The 20226-nt window shown below is 45.7% G+C and overlaps 1 protein-coding gene across 4 annotated transcripts in view; it reads right to left on the bottom strand.

The window, feature by feature from the left end:
* Nucleotides 1–20226, bottom strand: part of RNF157 (ring finger protein 157) — a 548807-nt gene that overhangs the window by 268502 nt on the left and 260079 nt on the right. For all 4 annotated transcript variants that reach the window (XM_086930701.1, XM_086930704.1, XM_086930702.1 and 1 more), the window contains exon 11: nt 18661–18773. In XM_086930701.1, the coding sequence (XP_086786827.1) occupies nt 18661–18773 (113 nt within the window). The remainder of the gene's footprint in view (nt 1–18660; nt 18774–20226) is intronic.

The following is a 20226-nucleotide window of genomic DNA, read 5'->3' as shown; positions in this document are numbered from 1 at the left end:
AGGATACAGAATCATAAGAGAATGGATCACTTGTAACTGTATTACACCCAGGGTCTGGTATGTTAGCCGTTTTAAAAACCCTCATTCACGTACAGGAGTGGTGGAGCGATATATCTTGATTACCCGCTTTTTGTGTAACGTGAAAGCATCATCATAGGGTCTTTTTTGTAAAATATGCTTTCCTCCACCTGGAAGTAGACCAACTGGTGACCACAAATGAAGTGAATTAGAGTGAAATGAATGTTAAAATTACCTACAGTTCAATGTTATTCAGTTGGAGATGGGGCAAGGTTAAAATTAGGGCGGTGCATGCATAGAAAAGTTACTATTCTATGGCACCCATTAGTCCATGTGATTGGCTCACCCCAACAATGTGCTAGACACAGATGTTAACAGTTCCTCCAAAAATGTCAAGATGTATCACAGATGAGAGCAAAGCTCTTCCAGCAAGACAGATTACTCTGGGAGACACACAACAAGCAGGCTCTAGACTGAACACTGTGCAAAGACAGCTGGGCGAGGTCCTGGACCCGAAGCGAGAACCAATAGCACTCCCCAATAGCAACAGAATAGTCCTTTAGCACCGCTCAACATGGGTGACTCTATTCCCAGGTCTCAAGGTAATCTTCAGGGGATGCTTGATCATCAATCTCGTTTGGGAGAATCCCAATAGTACTCCCTGAAATGTACTATGATGGAACACACTACAACTCCAAGAGGGATAACTAAGGTACAAAATGGCCACAATGAATCAAGGGGTGTCCACAGGAACAGCTGGTACAAAATCCCAGAATAGTTCTAAGAACCTGGGGCTAGTGTACGGTCCACCACTAGCGTCTAACACAAAGTTGGTGTGTGCCGTGGGAAGCCGGAATGGGACTGAGGAGACTAAGCTGTTGGTGCTGGACTTCGATGTTATAATGAAGTGAATGACAGACCGGGGATGTTCTCAAAGTGCGTGGACTGTGTCACTCCTCAATCCAGCCCCCTCTTCCTCGCCCACCGTCCCGCCATGAAAATCCCTTGGCCATGGTGATGCAGGCTGTATGTTGGCTTGGGGCAACAGATCTTGAGACCTACTGACTAAGAATGAGAAGAGATAGATGACAAGCTCTAACTGACACAGGAAGCACTTGCAGTCTCACCCTTTGGAAAGGCTTCCCTTCCAACTCGGAAAGGAGGGTGTGACCTTTGTCAAAAAATGAGACTCTTGAAATAAAACCAGGTGCAATTATTACTTCATTTTCCTCATAGTGGCCATTAAGCAGCACAAGCTGTTTCAGCGGTGTTGAAGTTGTTACGCTCCACAACAAAGAAATGTAGCGACTACAAATCAATGTTTTGTTTTTTTACTACACAACGTCTGCATCAAAAGTGTACGCCGATACCCAGTCTCGAGAAGCTAAAACCTTTACTGTGAAATGGTCTTTGTACAGTTTATCCACAGGGAAAGCTATTTTTTAAATTTCTACAGACAAGCTAAAGAAATTATGAGGATCGTTCCGAGATCAGATGATTGTCGCGTTGTGATGCGCGAACTGGGATTGAACTCCTGTGGTCCCATGGGTTCCCTCCTGCTGCTTCTTCGTCCGCCCGGAGTAAAATGAGGAGAGAGGTGGGCTTGGAGGCTAGAGTTTTTATCTAATACTCAGACTTTGAACTGGGAGCCTAGTCTGTTCTTAATGAGATCCTCATCCCCAGTCTAACACCTCCTCCCAAGTACTAGCTCACCTCTGAAAGGACTCAAGATAGCGTCCGAAGCTCAACACCAGCCTTCCTTGCTTGCCTTTAAAGGGTGAATGAAAACAACATCTTGATTAACCCTTTCTAATTGACCAGCCTCAATTCTCCAAAGTTACTACAGACATGGAGACCCCACCTCTCAACCAATAACGAAACCTCCTCCACATCAAGGAAGGAACACAGGCTTATCATAAAAAGCAAACACATCATTAGATGTGTACTGATGGTTCTAGTGATGGAGTTTGCAAAGAAAATAAAGCCAACGGGTATTGCCAATTTGACTGGAAAGGACTTCCCAAGATGGCCGACTGGTGAGGAGCTCCGGCCGGGAGCTCCCGACCAGGCATCGCCTTTACTGCTTGTTAAGAGGTGCCATCCCAAGCGACTGCTCCCCTAAAAAGAGGGCCTCTCAATGACTCAATTTTCTATTCAAGGTACCCTTTTATTTCCTACCTACAATAGCCCAATAGGATTGGCCGGGCGATCAACCACTTAACACTGCCTGAACCAAAAATGGCGACTGCGCTAGTAGCGCTTGCTTTATACCAGTTTAGGGAGTTAACGCTTTACCTCACTCGTATCAGATCCTTAACTCTTCACTTGCCAGCTGCCCATTTGTTATCTGGAAACAATAACGAGCATCTTCTTTGACTCTGATCTCCCTGCATATATGATGGCGCCCTCCTAGTGGAAACATGACATTCCACATAATTTGTCACTGTACACTCAGCATCCACGCACTTCTGACCCGATAGTGCAGAAGCCTGCTAAACACCTCCCAATCGCATGGATGGTTCGATCTGGACTACAGATAACACAGACAGAGGCATGGAACGCAAAGCTGCACGGTACCCCCCTAATGCCGAGATGACCTAATGCTTAATCTTGACACTGGACTTAATGACTATGTGACCCCATCTGAGCTATGGGGCCATTTACTCTTACTTCCTGGGCCCCCACAAGGTATTTCTCTACCACTGCTAATCTGCCAGAACTATACTGCTTCTTGGCCCCCTGTTACTACTGCACCCCCCCCCCCCACCCCAAAAAAAAATTCCCTCTATTCCTCTATTGGGGACTTGTTTCTTCTGTGTTTGACTATGCAACTGTAACGATTGTAACCTTGGTTTTCCCTGACCGCCAAAACGTGAGCAACATGGCTGATGCCCGGTGGAGCTGCTAGACAGCTATAGAGGAGATTTGCCCTAGCTCACCCCCTCGGCTGTCACCTACCCAGCCGGACATTGGGCACTGTTCTCCCAGTCTCGTTGATGCAGCCGTAACTAATATATCCTAGTTTTCCCTGACCGCTGAGACCCGAGCTACATGGCCGATGCCCGGTGGAGCTGCTAGACAGCTATAGAGGAGATCTGCCCTGGCTCACCACCTCAGCCGTCACCTACCCCTCCCCCTCCCTTCGACGAATAACTGTAACATTGTTGTTTTGCCTAGGTTTTACTATGCTCTGGTAACGGATGTAATTTGAAACTTGTAATGCTATGATTCCTCATGTAAAGCTCTCTGATACAACCGGGTCTAGCTAGCGCTATATAAAACTCTTCAAATAAAAGTTTAAAAAAAATAACTGGTACCTTGGGACAACACCAGAAGACGGCCTGGACACAGTCCTTCACAAGAACAGCAAATAGTAGCGTGATGTCCCAGGCTGAAAGGCAGAAAAGGAGCAGAGCCTATGACTAGGAAACACAGGACAGCTTGAAGCCTGAAGGGTTTTAAAGAGAAAAAAGAGCAGTCGCCTAGCCCCAGCCCACAGAGCAGCTCCGGCGGCACCCTCTAAAAAGCCAAATGGGCGTAAGCCTCAAGGAGACAGTGACATCAGTACAGGAACGAACTAGATCCCTGGGCAGACTGGTGTCCTGGTAAACCCATAACAAAAGAGAACGTCACTGAATGAACTAAAGTCCTGAACACAGCTCAAGGAAGGACCCTGGTACCTTGAACTACATGGCTCCTCAAGTACAGCCCAAAATGGATGACTCTAGAAGGAAGGCGAGAGGGAGAGCGAGCGAGGGAGAGAGACCCAAAGGTTATCCAAGAGAATGAATCCTGTGTAAACCCCTTGATGGTACTTCAAGCACACTACCTTACAAACAAGGTTCTCAGGTAAGCTCCAGTGAAAGGCAGAGGTGCACAGTAAATGAGTACACTCACAGAGCATCTCATTAAACTCACCTACTGAGTAAAAAGAGGTTACCCTCAGTAAACAGAGGAAAACACCATAGAGCATTAGATTGGAATGCGAGAAAAACTGAAGAAAGTGCTGGTGGTGGGGTTGGGGGCGGGGAACATGGATGGCTCAATGTACTGAGGAGCTTTATCTGGTACCATAGCATTTAACAGCTCTACAAAATACCACTGCATGCAATCACATAGAGATAAAGATAGGGGGTCTGTAAGCCAGCAGGTGTATATGGAAACATAGCCATGCATGTTAGGAGGCTCAAATATTTTTAAACCCATTTTATTCTCTGTAAAAATGATCCACATATTTTCCTGTTGGTATGTACATCTCAGAAAAAAAGGAGGGGTGAAAGGAGAGCGGCAAAAAATATATATAAATATTTGTGCTTTACTAGTAAGTCCAGTGTCCCTTTTACCAGGCAAATACTATTTTAATAACATTCAAATCTGATTAGAAGACTGAAAGGTTAGCAGAGCTAAAGACCAGATTCAAACATAATTTGCTGGCGGCGACTGTTTGTTTCAGTAAGTGTGCTTCAGGTCTCTAACCTACGATCACTTACTACTAAGTTAGCAATAGAGATCTTTGTTGACCACACTGACCGATGCAATTCCTTTCTGAACAGCCCTCTGAACCATCAACTTTAAAGATTTAGTCCCCTATGGGAGTATTAGTGACTTGTTGCATTTAAAATAAATAATATTCATTCGTTAATTGAGTTACGGTTCTTGATGAAGCATCACCCGACCATTTTTTCCATAAAAAAGGGTTTGCACGTCTACTGTACGTATTCATTCCTTGCATCTGTAATTTTTCCAGACTTAACCCTTTCGATGCTGATGACGAGCTCAGCTCGTCATCACCCAAAGGTGTCGTGTGCTGATGACGAGCTGAGCTCGTCATGAATATATGGCATCAGTGCATTTCCAGCACAGGGGGGGAAAACGCCCAGCAGCCATGTGGTTAAGGAAACATGCCAAACTTCTCCCCCTGAAGAAAAAAAAACGAATGGGGATCCTGGGGATTTGAATAATTACAGGCCAATCTCTCTGTTTTTACTACAGAGACAGCGCACTTGGAGGTGGCTGAGTCAGTAAGACGGTAAGTAGATTCAGGGGCATCGGCGATGCTGGTGCTCCTGGATCTCTGTGCTGTGTTCGACACAGTTGACCACTTCTTGCTGGCTCAAAGATTGCAGGAGATATGCATTGGGGCCATGGCTCTGGCATGGCTGAAGTCTTACCTCAATTATCGGTCACAGAAGGTCACTTTGCAACCCTATCAGTCTGAACCTAAACATCTTTGGTGCTGAGTCCCCCAGGGGTCAGCGTTGAGTCCACTTCTGTTCAATCTCTATCTGGCTCCACTGTTCTCTCTGATAGCTAACTGTGGGGGTGGGGGGTGGGGAGGGGGGGGTGAAGGCGATTTCATACACCGACGACACCCAGTTGGTTTTTTCCTTTAAAGAGCAGTCTGAGGACTCCTTCAAGAGCTTCAAGGGCTGTTTGAGAGACATTGCGCTGTGGATGAACAATAACAAACTCATACTCAACGCTGGAAAAACAGAGGTGATGTTTTACAGGAAGGAGCCGCCACCATCAACGGATATCTTGTGGCCATTGGAAATGGGACCACCCCCTGCCCCTCCAGCTACTATAAAAAATCTAAGCGTGAAGTGGGAGGTTGATCTTTCATTCTTGGCCCAAATACAGCAGGTGACAGCCACCTGTTTCAGCAAATTGAGAAATATGAGTAAAGTTCTGCATTTGCTACCAGAAGATTGCCGCAAAATCATAGTCCACGCCATGGTGACATCTAGGCTGGACTATGCTAATGGCCTCTATCTGGGCTTGCCAAAGAACCTAATTAGACTTCTGCAGATGAACCAAAATGTGGCTGCAAAACTAATCAGACGTGTTCCATTCCGTCATCATGTCTCTCCGCATATAAAAGAGCTCCATTGGGTACCGGTGGTAAAAAGAATTGAATTCAAGGCTCTGACTTTGGCATTTCGAGCTATGCATGGTAACTGTCCCAGCTACCTAAAACAAAGATTATGCTGCTATAAGCAGACTGCCTCATTAAGGTCCAATTCACAAAAGCTGCTCTGTACCCTGCGCTTTATAAAGGTACGCTTAGGCAGCTGATCCTTCACGGTCGGGGCCGCCAAATTGTGGAACTCCCTGCCAAGCAACCTCCGTCACATTGATTCAGAGCTGCTTTTTAGAAAAGCAGTTAAGACCTGGATCTTTAGGGCAGAGTAGTGGTTTAGTGCTTTGAGCTTTCCATCGGCTTACTGCCTACTGCTAGAGCGCGGGGACACCTCTTGAGGCAGCTGGTTGCGCTTTATAAATGTTGGTATTTCAATAACCTAGATATTTCCAGAAGGTATTCCAGGGGTAACTCTAGTCTCTAGAACAGACTTCTACAGAGATAAGTGGGTGCCTGTAGGATTTCCAAATTGCCCTGCCTGTCAGTAGTGTAGTTGGTGAGAAAGTAGGAGGTCAAAATCAATGAAGGAGCGGAAGGTTTAAACCGTCCCTCAATGCAGATACAGCAGATCCTCATAAACTAAAGCAGATATCGGTGGCGCATGACGCAAATAAAATATGTCCTATATCCAAACATGTGTACCTACAGGAGTGTAATTAAAAGGAATTCTGTGATTTTTAAGGAGAAGCTTAGATTACCATCTACTATTCAGTTATTAATAAACATGTTTGTTGACAGAAAAGAAATTCCTTTATTACACAAACATCTCTGACAGAGGATAATGACATTTCTGCACAGTATACCCCCAAGTAGTTTTGCCAGACTGTGTTTGTAAATACCACCCTCATTGGGTGCTGTGTTATATGCAACTGAAAATACAATCAAAAAGAATAAAAAAAATAGGAAACTTTCAGCATGCTATACAAAATCTTAAACTGTCTGGAATCCGAACGCTTGAATTACTCAAGCACAGGCATAGGTTATTTGTAGGAAAATGAGGATAGCTTCAGTGGCAATAGGAAACATATCTAGGATCTAACCAGACCTGCGCTTGCTTTGAGGAGGAAGAAGGCCTCAATAGCTTTTTCCTCTACTTGGTGAGACACAAGATGTCCAATGAAAATTTCCTGAAAGACAACGGGCTGCTTTGGACAAGAGAACATGATTTCAACTCCTTCTTATTCATGTAAATAGCTGGTAAAGCGTGAGCTTTTCAACCATGGAAGCTTTCGGGTGCATCTTGGCGCGCTTATTTTAAGCCCTAGTGTTGTGATCAGGCCCATGCACACATACAACGGTATTGAATGCATGACCCATCACACTGCATCATCAAAGCACTGTAAAAAAAAAATGGGTGGCAAAGAATGAACATGGTTTGGAAAGCATCTGTAGTCCTCGGATAAAAGAAACGGATGTCAATGGTGACACCCCTATGATATTAGCACCTTATTTCAGTGGCAACAGGGCTCTGGTGTATCCTTGCACTCAAGGGGGTGAACTAAAAGAATGACCTTTAATACACCCTTTTCGATCACGTCACAGGATGGGGTGGGATTAGCAAATAGAAGAACCCCACCAATCCAGTGACAAGATGGGGAAGTGGTAATCAGAGGAGGAGTTAATGTAATCCACTTACATTGCACGTGCCCGTTAATGGGTGATTCGTGAGAGTTGCAACTCTCACTTAAAGTTGCACTAGGCACTCTTCCCTTGTACGTGGATTTCAACTCTTGCCTCTACGTTCTTGTAACATACTGACCGGCACTACAGCAAGGGCTGAGTTAACTCACTGCAAAGGGAATGGTGTTTTGTATTAAGCACAAGGTGAGTATGTACTTTCCTTTTTAATTGAACAGTTTGTTAAAGATTCTCTTTCAGTGTTGTTAGGGAACTCATTTTCACATTGGGATCTCTGACAAAGTTTCAATGTTCAATCATACAACATGTGGAATTAATTGTCTGAAACTGTTAAAGTATGCTTTTCAGTTTTAATAGTTGAAATTGTGTCTTAAAAGGAATTGCGGTGACCTGAGACATGCCGATGCAGTGCTATTTATTCTCGGAAGTACACTTAGTTTACTTTTATCATGCATGAAAGCAGAGTCTACAGTGCACTTTGGAGGCCTTCATTTCATGTATTTTGTAGAACGAGACATATACCTTTAAAACACAATCTAACCCAACAACAGTTTACTAGCATTACAGCCTGGATTTGCAATATTGACAAGGAAACTCCTGTTCTTCATGCCAAGGAAGCTTGCTCTATTGCGGTTTGTACTGCGCTTGTTAATAGTGTGTGGCATTACCCATGCCAAAAATGTTTAGTGTATGCTTGAAGAGTTCTAGTTCGGCTGTATTTATATAGCGCATAGCTACCCGTTTGGACCTCCCAGCGCAGGGACAGACACACTTGACAGTTTGCTTGATGTAGTCTTACGTTGTGGTGTGGTCTATAATTAGAAGAGATGTGTTTTCAAGAGTTTTCTGAAGGTGGTTTCAGGTTGGTCCAGTCTGAGGTTAGTGGGGAAGTCATTCCATAGCTTGGGGACAAGATATGCGAATGAGCACCCGCTATATCTCGCCTTGTTGACCTTCGGTACCATCAGCAACTTTCAATTTTGAGACTTTAAAAGTCTCCTGGGAGCGTAGGGGATGAGACGTTGCCAAATGAGGGGACAACCTTTTCTGTGTGTTGCCCGATGGGCCATGCACAGAGCCTTGAGATTAATTCTTTTCTGGACTGGAAGCCAGTGCGGGGCAGCCAAGGCTGGGGCAGCTGAGTGGAGTTTTGGACGTCTATGAAGAATTTGTCCAGCAGCATTCTGGATGACCTGCAGTCTTCTTAAGACATACTTGGGACTTCCCAAGAAGAAGGAGTTTCCATAGTCATGACGAGAGTTGATCAATCCCTGTATGACCACTCTCCAAGATGTTAGTGGAAGCCATTGAATGACTTTCCTTAGGATTCTCAGCAGTCCAAAGCATGTAGCTGATTCTTGGTTCAAGTTTTGATTGAAAGCTTATTGTCTAACCAAAAACCTGGACTTCTTACTACATGGGGAGGGCTGAGGATCCTCTCCAATGTATTCTGATCAAGCTAGTTCATTCCAGATTGAGAGGTTATCGCCAAAACACCTCTTTGTTTTTTCACCATTAAGCTCAGGTCTACTGTCTGACATCCAGTCTGTGACCTGTTTTAGGCTCAAATTTATTTGTGAGGATGTCTGCCCTGTTTCTGAGGGGAGGACTATGTTCAGCTGCATGTCATTGGCATATGATACAAATGTGAGTCCACGTGCTTACACTATTTTTGCCAGGGGGAGAATTTATAGATTAAAAAGTGTGGGGCTTAGAGAACTGAGAGTGGCAGAAAGGAAGGGTTCTTCGCAGACATAGAAATGTCTCTTTTCCAGGAAAGCTGCAAAACAGTTAAGGGTGAAGAACAATGTTTATTGTAACTAATTCTCACACTTGTGCTGCTACACTCTGTTTCTGTGTGTGAGACGAGTAAAGATTAAAGTTCCACTGAATATTTGCTATTAACCCCTTCCATGCTCATGACGAGCTCAGCTCGTCATGAGGCACAGTGGAGCTGTGCTGATGACGAGCTGAGCTCGTCATGAACAATGGGGATCATTGATCTGCAGCACAGGAGGGGAAAATGCACAGCAGCGATGTGGTTAATGCAGGCAAGCCCTACCACTTAAAAAGTTCACCAGCGGCCATTACCTATGGTGCTATTGCTGTTAGGAGTGGATTGTTTCTGGTAAACCCTTCTCTAGTTTGCTGCTTCCTGAAGGAAGCCCTTGCAGAAGAAACCTATTACTTTGGCAGTCTCCTTTCTTTTTTTATTTTCTCAAATATTGTGACAACCTGAGATTCGAACAGGTGCTCCATGTTAAATGGCAAATTGACAAACTTGAACCTCTGGCTAGAACCAGGACACATGGAGCCAGGAGTGGCACTGGAGGATGATAGAGGTGTTCACTCCTATGGCTGCTGTATCAGCTGATTGTAGGACACACCTAAAAATAACGTTCTTGAACACGTTCATCACCCCTTAAACAATATTGTTCAGAGAGGTGCTGTAGGGGCCCCTCCATCTCCTCCCTATCGTAACAGAGGAGGCCTATGGAATTGACGATGCATAAATGCATAGTCGCACCCACTGCCACTCTCTTCTCTCTCCCTGCAGTATCAATCGCATTGTTCCCCTTGTCAGGAGGCAGAGCATCACCCATGGCCTGCGCTTCTGCCCTTTTCTTAGCAATGGTGACAACTAGGGAAACTGGGGGACCTGAACCCCTGATGTAGAGCGGGTCAGAGAGGGCTGACATACTTCTTTTCTATGAGGTGTGACTACTTGGGACTTCATAGGGTCCTTGAAAATCTCTGGGGCAGACTTTATCATGCACTTGAGCATTGAAAGGTATTGAACAGAACGCTCTGTGTGTGAGAACATCTCCATTAAAAAAATTGGCCTCCTCCTGGATGATGTAGAGGTACACCTTATGGTAGGCAGTCGCACGTTGAAGCACGCTGTGGAGTTATCTGGCGGTGAGGCCCTGACTGGGATCGGGAATAGGGGCTAGGACTACCCATGTTGGAGTAGGACGCCGGTGACCCCTGAGGAAAAGTCATAAGAGGTGAGAGCAGAGGTGGTGGTGGAGGAGGTGAAATTGAAGGCGGTGGAGGGGATGTCAGAGGAGTAGGAGGAGTGAGTGTAGAAGCTTTGTTCTTAGGCTTTTTGGAGGAGCAAAAGAGGCACAGGAATGTCCAGTGGTGGGACTCCCAGGAAAGCAATTTTGCGCTTCTTTGGCAGGGTCTTCCCTGAGACAGAGATTTTGCCTACGTGCTGGTGGATAATGAAGATGAATGCGTATCAAGAGAGAGAGAGAGAGGACCAGATAGCTAGTCCGTATCCCCGTGGTTTATATATATTTAATCAAAAGGAGACTAGCTCATCAACTACTAAGTTAAAGGACTCGAATATGTTTTGTCAGGGGGTAGGAACACCTTGTAGGTGCTTTACCAGCTCCAATGACTCTGCGAAACACTCGGTTTCGAGTCTGTCTACCCTTGCTCCCTTAACTCAGGTGGACACGATCAGCCAATTTTCTACAGTATATAACAGGCTGCAAAACCGGACACAAACCACCGGTATGCGAAGGAGGCATAACAGGTCCCAGGCAGGCTCTGCCCAGAAAAGCTGTGAGTATGAGATACTACACCTAATACCACTGGTAAGCGCCATCTTTTCCTTCCTTACAGGTTTCCTAATCTAAGTGGCCCACCTTTCCTCCCACAGGGTCATCCCCTTGCCACTTCTCTACCTTGAAGTCATATACAGCTAAAACTAGCGTAAGAAGGTCCTCTTGCGCCTCATCACATTTATGCACCTTTTATGTGATACCCGTGTTTTAGCCATGCCCGCATTACTAGTGCGAACCTCACCATAATGGTACCACCAGTACCATTACACCGTAGCCGTCTATAGTCAGCACTCCTACCGCTATAGTGCCGGCAACTTGATATGTATGACACTATACATTCTAGTGACTCTTTTTTCCTTGTATGTTTTGTCTCTGTCCCCTATATGTTACATGTACAGGTGTTTTTGAGAAGGGAATCCCCCTCTCACACATAGATAAACACTTTAGGGCGTGTATACACATAGTCTGGATTACACACCCATTACTTTTAATTCACACCTACACCTTTTTATCTTGGTCCTGAAGAAAGCCAGCATAGTCATAAGGCACTGGCTGAAACATGTCGACCCACCACTGGATGTGAGAGGTCGTAACTCTCCTCCTACATCCAAAAAGCCTTATTTTTAACCGCTGACGGAGGCGCAGTTATTAAAGTTTAATTTACCCTCGGATACTGGGACCCCCGCCAAGCCGTTTTAACATCACTATACCTTACACCTCACACTGCACACTCAGCAATATACCTGCTCCGCTGTAATCAGGGGTTGAAGCACACCCGGGACACGCTAGGTGTTACTGGGTGGGCCCAATGATGAAGCATGCCACCAACTAGGTTGGTGGGTGAGGGCTTCATGAACACACCTACAAGGTGTTCCTACCCCCTGACAAAACATATTTGAGTCCTTTAACTTAGTAGTTGATGAGCTAGTCTCCTTTTGATTAAATATATATAAACCACGGGGATACGGACTAGCTATCTGGTCCTCTCTCTCTCTCTTGATACGCATATATATATAGGCAGTGCACAGCTGCGAGAGCTACCCTAAGCACCATGGCGGAAAACCATGGCCTGACCTTTAACGAGAGTGACGTGGCGGACATCCTCTCTGACCCGTCTTTCCAAGCAGACTTTAACATCGCGAGCACCATCGCTCAGACCACTGACTGGGAGATTTTAACAGAAAAGAAGCGCAACAGGATACGCACTATCCTTCACGGGACAATCCTAACCCAATATCTCAGAACTAACACGGCTCCTAGGGGACTGCTAATAACCAACACCCCAAGGATCTTCCTTGATGACCCCACCTCCAGGAAGGACTGGGCCCAGATCGCCTGGCACTGCACCAGGGACTGGATGATACTCATCATAAAAACGGCCAAGCGTCTATCAGATACCATCATGATCGAAATACAAGCTACCGAGAGTCACTTCAAGACCACAATAACCTCATACAAAAAGAAACTGGATGACCAAAATAAAGAAATAAATGAATACAAGGAATACCTCACACAGGCTAAAATCAAGAAATTTTGACAAAGACTTAAAGAAATTTAGCTACGCTAAAATATACCCATATTCAGAAGATGATTACACCCCAGAGACCAAGAACGCCAGCATGTCAAACTCATCTGACGATGACAGTTCCATCTCGAGTGACTCAAGCACTGGCTCATATAAACGGGGAGGGAGAGGAAGACGCGGACAACGTGGACAACGATGGCGCAACACATGGCAAGGAGGACAACATGGACCATTCTACGGTCCCCCACCCAACTTTGGCCACATGCAAAATCCATACTTTGGTTTTCCACCCATGTACCCCCAAGGACCAATGCCATTATTTGTAGGCAACCAGGGACCACACATTCCTTTTTTTAGGACAGGGCGGAAGAACAAGGGGCAGAAGAAGACCAAATCAACAACAACCACAGGTTCACTGGGCCGAGGAGGAGAACCCAGTGAGCTCCAACACACGCCAGAAGGCGAAAGAAACACCAGGAACCAGCAAACATTGAGGCCCAATGACCGACCATCGCTAGTATTCAACCTATCTAGCACTCCCCTGACTGATAAAGAACAGTCAGTACTAGAGAAGGGCCTATCATTTGTCTCAACCACCAGACTTGACAAATTTAAATTACACGTAGAATTGGCCCAGTTCTTCAGGAAACTGAAACTGAAATCCTTCTTCGAGAAACCCGCCCCCGAAATCGACCTAACTAACCAAAATCCTAACATCACCAGCCTCAGAACGAAATCTACGTTCGTCCCCCCACCCTCGGCTGTCCCTCCTGAAATCATGACATTTGAGCAAGCTGTGTACAATGACATAGAGAACCTCAACCCTACTAACCACTTCAACAACTTATCCTGGGAAGACAGGAATACCATACAACGCCTGCAAAATAACCCCACAATCATCATCAAACCCGCGGACAAAGGGGGAGGCATTGTCTTACAGGACAAAAAGGACTACGACACAGAGTGTCGCAGATTACTGAGTGACAACAGAAACTACCGCAGACTGGAACATGACCCAACAGAAGAGCTGCGAGCAACAATTCAAGCACTAGTCAAAAGGGCAGCGGATGCTGAACACATTTCCAAACAAGAAGCGGAATACTTATGCCCCCAGAACATTAAGACCCCGTACTTCTACACAGTACCAAAAGTACATAAGGGCATAACCCCACCTCCCGGCAGACCCATCGTGTCAGGTATAAACTCCTTGCTAGAACCCCTATCACGCTACTTTGACTTCTTCCTGAACCCCCTGGTGCAAAAGACTCCAACCTACATCAAGGACACCAAACATCTCCTACAAGTCATAAACAACACTGAGTTTAACAACGACACTCAACTCCTAGTAGGTTTGGATGTGGAGAGCTTGTACACCAGCCTCCCACAAGATGCCACTCTGGCAGTACTCCACAACATCCTGATGGAATCTCCCTGGCCTTACCACACCCCTAGGGAATTTGTTATGGCCTGTGCAACTCTGGCTTTGAAAGAAAATTATTTCGAATACGACGGCTCCTTCTACCTGCAGACGAATGGCACATCCATGGGCAGCGTTTTTGCCCCAAGCGTGGCGGGACTGTATGTCCACCACTTTGAACGCACAAACATAGCAGCGGACACCAACCCCTTCAGTAACCATATTCTAAACTGGCGCCGCTATATAGAGGACATCCTAGTACTCTGGCAAGGGACCAAGGCTGACCTAGACAGGTTCATGGTCTGGCTCAATAGCAGGGACCCATACCTCAAATTGACCAGCACAGCGAGCAACCACCAGCTACCCTTCCTAGACCTGGACATCACAGTCAAGGACGGCACCCTGGTCACGACAACTTACTACAAGCCCACTGCCAGGAACTCCCTGCTCCACTTCACGAGATTCCACCCCCGCCCCCTCAGGGAGAACCTCCAATTCAGCCAGCATACGCAGAAACTGCACCAACATTGCCGACTATAAAAAACAATCAACGGAACTGGCCAAGAAATTGGAACACCGTGGCTACCCTAAGGCCATCATCAACAAAACGCAGAAAAGAGCAAGGAACCAGAACCGTGATGCCTTACTCGAAAACATCACAAAGGATAACCAGGAACAACCCATCACATGTGTCACCACCTTCAACACAGCGTCCAATGAAGTAGCCAAGGTGATAAAAAAAAACACTGGAAGATCAGCAACTCTGGACAGAGGAAATGGAACACCCCGAGATTTGCATACAAACGGTGCCACAACCTAAAACACCAACTGGTCAGTACCCGACCAAGACCACATACCAGACAAACCGAGAACACCATCCTAAATGTATGGGGCTTACCGAAGGTCACAGGACATTACCCGTGTAATGACTGCAGTGTATGCCACCTGACCACACACACCAAAACCCTGGACTTGGAGCCCAACAAGATCTGGACCCAACGAAGCCACACCAATTGCAACTCCCGCAACGTCATATACCTACTAACTTGTACATGCGGACTCCGATACGTCGGAATGACAATTCGCAAAATAAAGACCAGAATAACAGAGCACAGAAGCACAATCAGATGTAAGAAGAACATCAGTAGACTCACTAGCCACTTCATTACCCACTGTCACACACCCAATGACCTAACCTGGACTATCATCGAACAAATCCAAGAGAGCGCCAGTGAAACCGACAACATGCTGCTAAGCAAAGAACAGCGTTGGATCTATCGTCTTTCAACGGCGACGCAGGGGCTGAACGATGCCATTCCCTGGAATTCCCTAACATGTCCATGTACCCACCTACCAGTGATTTATCATCATCACTGTGCCTAACCTGTGACATGCCTCTGAACCCACGAACCAGTGAACTATCACCTTCACTGTAACTAACCGCCACCCACACACCCTTCATGGGCCTGGGTTGGAATGTGACAAATACTGAAACCATCAAAAATTAGCCCCTTTGTGACATATATGTAATTAGAGCCCCATAGTTCTGAGTAATAGGGGTCATGGATCCCCCTTGATTCCACTTGCAGTGCCATTACCCCCCTTATAATATTCCTCTGGGCACTGAATAGTCAAGGCACTTCACTTCTATATTCTTACTTTTATTTTTACCGAGGTGTGTCTATGTATCCCCTTCCTTTATTTACACATAGCTGTCAATAACGAGCGCCCAGCACACACGCAGTGTTTCCAGCGTTGCTTGCTCATTAGAAATGCCAGGAAGCCCCGCACATGCGCGTAGCGTAATACTACATGGTCGCGCATGCGCAGAACGCTCCGTAATCAATGCTCATGCGCATTTGAACGGAATAGCGGCACCGCAGCACCCAGGCGCTTTACCAGCTCCAAAGACTCGGCGAAACACTCGGTTTCAAGTCTGTCTACCCTTGCTCCCTTTACTCAGGTGGACACGATCAGCCAATTTTCTACAGTATATAACAGGCTGCAAAACCGGACACAAACCACCGGTATGCGAAGGAGGCATAACAGGTCCCAGGCAGGCACTGCCCAGAAAAGCTGTGAGTATGAGATACTACACCTACAACCACTGGTAAGCGCTATCTTTTCCTTCCTTACAGGTTTCCTAATCTAAGTGGCCCACCTTTCCTCCCACAGGGTCATCCCCTTGCCACTTCTCTACCTTGAAGTCATATACAGCTAAAACTAGCGTAAGAAGGTCCTCTTGCGCCTCATCACATTTATGCACCTTTTATGTGATACCCGTGTTTTAGCCACGCCCGCATTACTAGTGCGAACCTCACCATAATGGTACCACCAGTACCATTACACTGTAGCCCTCTATAGTCAGCACCCCTACCGCTATAGTGCCGGCAACTTGATATGTATGACACTATACACTCTAGTGACTCTTTTTTCCTTGTATGTTTTGTCTCTGTCCCCTATATGTTACATGTACAGGTGTTTTTGAGAAGGGAATCCCACTCTCACACATAGATAAACACTTTAGGGCGTGTATACACATAGTATGGATTACACACCCATTACTTTTAATTCACACCTACACCTTTTTATCTTGGTCCTGAAGAAAGCCAACATACTCATAAGGCACTGGCTGAAACATGTCGACCCACCACTGGATGTGAGAGGTCGTAACTCTCCTCCTACATCCAAAAAGCCTTATTTTTAACCACTGACGGAGACCCAGTTATTAAAGTTTAATTTACCCTCGGGTACTGGGACCCCCGCCAAGCCGTTTTAACATCACTATACCTTACACCTCACACTGCACACTCAGCAATATACCTGCTCCGCTGTAATCAGGCGCCGAAGCACACCCGGGACACGCTAGGTGTTACTGGGTGGGCCCGATGATGAAGCATGCCACCAACTAGGTTGGTGGATAATGAAGATGATCATCCTCTGCTTTCATCCAGCTCTTGCTGCAATCTCCAGATTTAGCTTTACTCAATGTTATAAGCGGGGGGCTTCGGAACCGAAATTGGCGATGGCTGCTTCAACGCGGTTTGTGTTTTCGGCCTCAATAGTGGAGTGCTATATGTATTACTGTATAGTAATCAACATTCTATTTGTACTATATTGGAAATGCATTACTTACCCGTACAAGCTGTATGATGTAAAAGTTCAATATAAATATTTATAAAAAAAAAAAAGTGTGGTCAGCTTCGATGGTTCCGCACTTATGAGCAACCTCTGGCTCGAGGCTGGATGAGGGCCGAAGCCCCTGGAAGGTTCTTTCCTCAGCTCTGAGGTCTTGCAGTTGTGTCGGCCAGCAATCAGAGGTATTGGCACACCAAAAGGTGGCGGAGGCTTAGGCACAGGGTTGATGCCCATCGCACAGCGAGGCAGTGCTCAGCTCTGATATGCGCCCATTTCTGGGCTTTGATATTGGCTTGAGGATCAACAGTACTCGCATGAGGTGTGGTCTTCAAAAGAGGGACGCCCGGGGTAAATGAAGCAAACTCAGGTGCCTCTTCTTTCCGAAGTTCTTCCTCCTCTGGCTCTGAGATGTTGAAATCTCTGATCTCCGGACTGGGCTGGTGTGTTAAGAGGGGAGGTGACGCCTTCGATTTCTCTTCTTCGGTGCTGAAAGGGTCAGCATCACTGAAGATGCCCAGCGTTTCCAAGGAGGATTTTGAAATTCTGCTGTGGGCTCACCATATATCTTGCTACGGGCGCAGAGTTTTCTTGCTGAGGAACACTGAACGGGAGTTTTCCCGGCTCTCGTCATGCTCCGGCGAGAGGCAAAGATTGTAGACGGTGCGGAGATTGGCCCAAGGGTATTTAGAATGCCACTGTGGGCATCTTCAGGACAGTAGCCGTTCCATCACCTAGCTAGTGCCTTTATTTTCTGAAGTTAGACTGGAACACACAATGGCGTGCTTGCTTAACAAGTGGTTCAAGGAGCGAAATAAGTGCTGTAAGAAGGAAGAAGTGCACTGAGGAGTCTTTTGGCATTGGGATGGAATGCAACAAACTCAGAGTAACGACGGGGAATGACGTACTTGTCGAGACCAGGTGCAACGTTGTTTCTTGTTGGAACCTAATGGTGAAGAAAAACAATCTAACAAAGGAGTCAGTGCCCGTGCACGTCCACGAACAGAGGAGAAGTCATTGAGACCATGTGACACGAAAACTGGATTAGAAGGAAAAACTACTTGAAATCATCTGCGCCCAGCACTAAATTTGCAGGAGTATGCAGAGCATGTGTATCTACAGCCAGACATGCTTCAAACAATATTTAGTTTGACACCTTGGCAGTGCAGATAGCTGAAGAATATGTGTCAAACAGTAGCCATTAGAAAGAAACATTTAGTAACTGGCTACCTTGAAGTATCCAATGAAGATTAATCGTTTCCCAAATTCACAAATCACATTTATAGTGGCCCCTTCACATACATGATGTATAAGAAGAGATTTGGTGTCCCTTAACCTGGTCAATACATCAAAGGCATGCTACTGTCCAAGGGGTTCCCAGAGACACACATGATTACAGCGTGGTCCTTCTACACAAACGAACCATACTCACTGAGTGTTCTTCAGAGTCAGACGTCTGAGAGGTAATAAGTGGATTAAAACTTGTTGGAGACAGCGGATCAGTCTTCTTCCTCATTGCCCGAATCTGGAGCAAGGCTCGGAATGCTGTAAAGAGACCAAGAAAGAGTAAAAGGATTACTCTGGGGCATGAAAAATACAGGGAAGAAAGAAAGCAGGGAGAGGAGGATGAGAAGAAGGGTGATGGAAGAACTATATATGGAAGAATAACATGAAATTGGTAGGAAGGGGAAAACAGAGGGGGAGAATTCTAGGGTGAAAGAAATGTAATGAGTGGGTGAAAGAAAATAAAAATAAAAAGAGAAAATGCAAGGGGGGAAATAATACGGTATTGCCTCAATGTTTTTCAAATGCACTATGGGGAATGTGAGAAATGCAGTAAAGGACCAGAGTCATTTTTATATGCATAATCATCTTTTGTAGTAATAGATTTGTAAAATTATTTAGTTTAAATGTTATGGTGGTGTACAATGTTTACACTCACCCCTCAGCTACTCTTATTACAATATCAACTGTTTTCCTGACTACCCACCGAAGGATAGAGGCACGTTAGGCCTAAAATATCAACTGATTTCCTGATACCCTCCCAAAGGATGGAGGCTCTTTGGGTATTTCTTCTAATTAAACAAAATATAAACACCTTCGTGGCCCACCTATTGATGCTGACACTGCCTGCTTCCCTAGCCTTGACTATATTTCTTCTCCTATAAAGGCCATTCCAGTCAAGCCCACCCCCACCCATTATGCCTCCTCGAACACCCACTGACCTCTGTTACAGAAATGGTAGAAATTAGCATCCAACCTGCAAGAACGATTAAGAAGTAGGGGATCAAACTGCAATGAGGATGTAAGTCTACAACAAAAGAGCAGAGGACACAGAGTAGGGTACGACGAAGTAAGGGAGATTAGATTTACTAGTAAGTGCAGGTATGGTATGCTTTCTTTCTGTCTGCTCATATCCACCTTTCCTTTCTACAGACATCTACGATGTATAGACCTACAGGCCTGGGCATTGACCATTAGTGCAGAATAAATAAGCAAACAAAATTGGATCATAATAATGTGTGTGGCCCTGCTTTCTGTGCACATCTGCTGGATTCCAGAGTTCCTGTGCTCAGCTCCATGTTGTGGCATGCATTGGTATTTTTGGACAGCTCTTTCATTCAATGGGACCTTAAAAAGATTCTCATGTCAGTGCACCAACCTTAACCCTATCCAATATTCAGCAGCTTCATTTTCTGTAGATATGTTGCCTTGCCATCTAATCTAGAGCTCAGCTGCTTTTTCCTCTGGTGGCTGAGGTTAACATCTTCCTTTGTGCTTCTGTGCCTTACACTAGTTCTTCCTACAGAACCTGGTTTACAATAACTATGACCAGGGTAAAGCATGACTGCACCCTGGCTCCCACATTTATCTGGCCGATGTATTCTCTAAAATTGGTGATGTCAACTGCTGCTCCCCCAAATTAGATGGGCGGAAAATCCCCATTGGTGCATATGTCTTTGATCTAGTTACAATGGATAAGACTAACAGAGCTAAA

The sequence above is a fragment of the Lissotriton vulgaris genome, chromosome 7, assembly GCF_964263255.1.
Source record: "Lissotriton vulgaris chromosome 7, aLisVul1.2, whole genome shotgun sequence".
NCBI lineage: Eukaryota > Metazoa > Chordata > Amphibia > Caudata > Salamandridae > Lissotriton > Lissotriton vulgaris.
The sequence above is the reverse complement of the archived record's forward strand: the minus strand, read 5'-3'. Positions and strand labels throughout refer to the sequence as shown.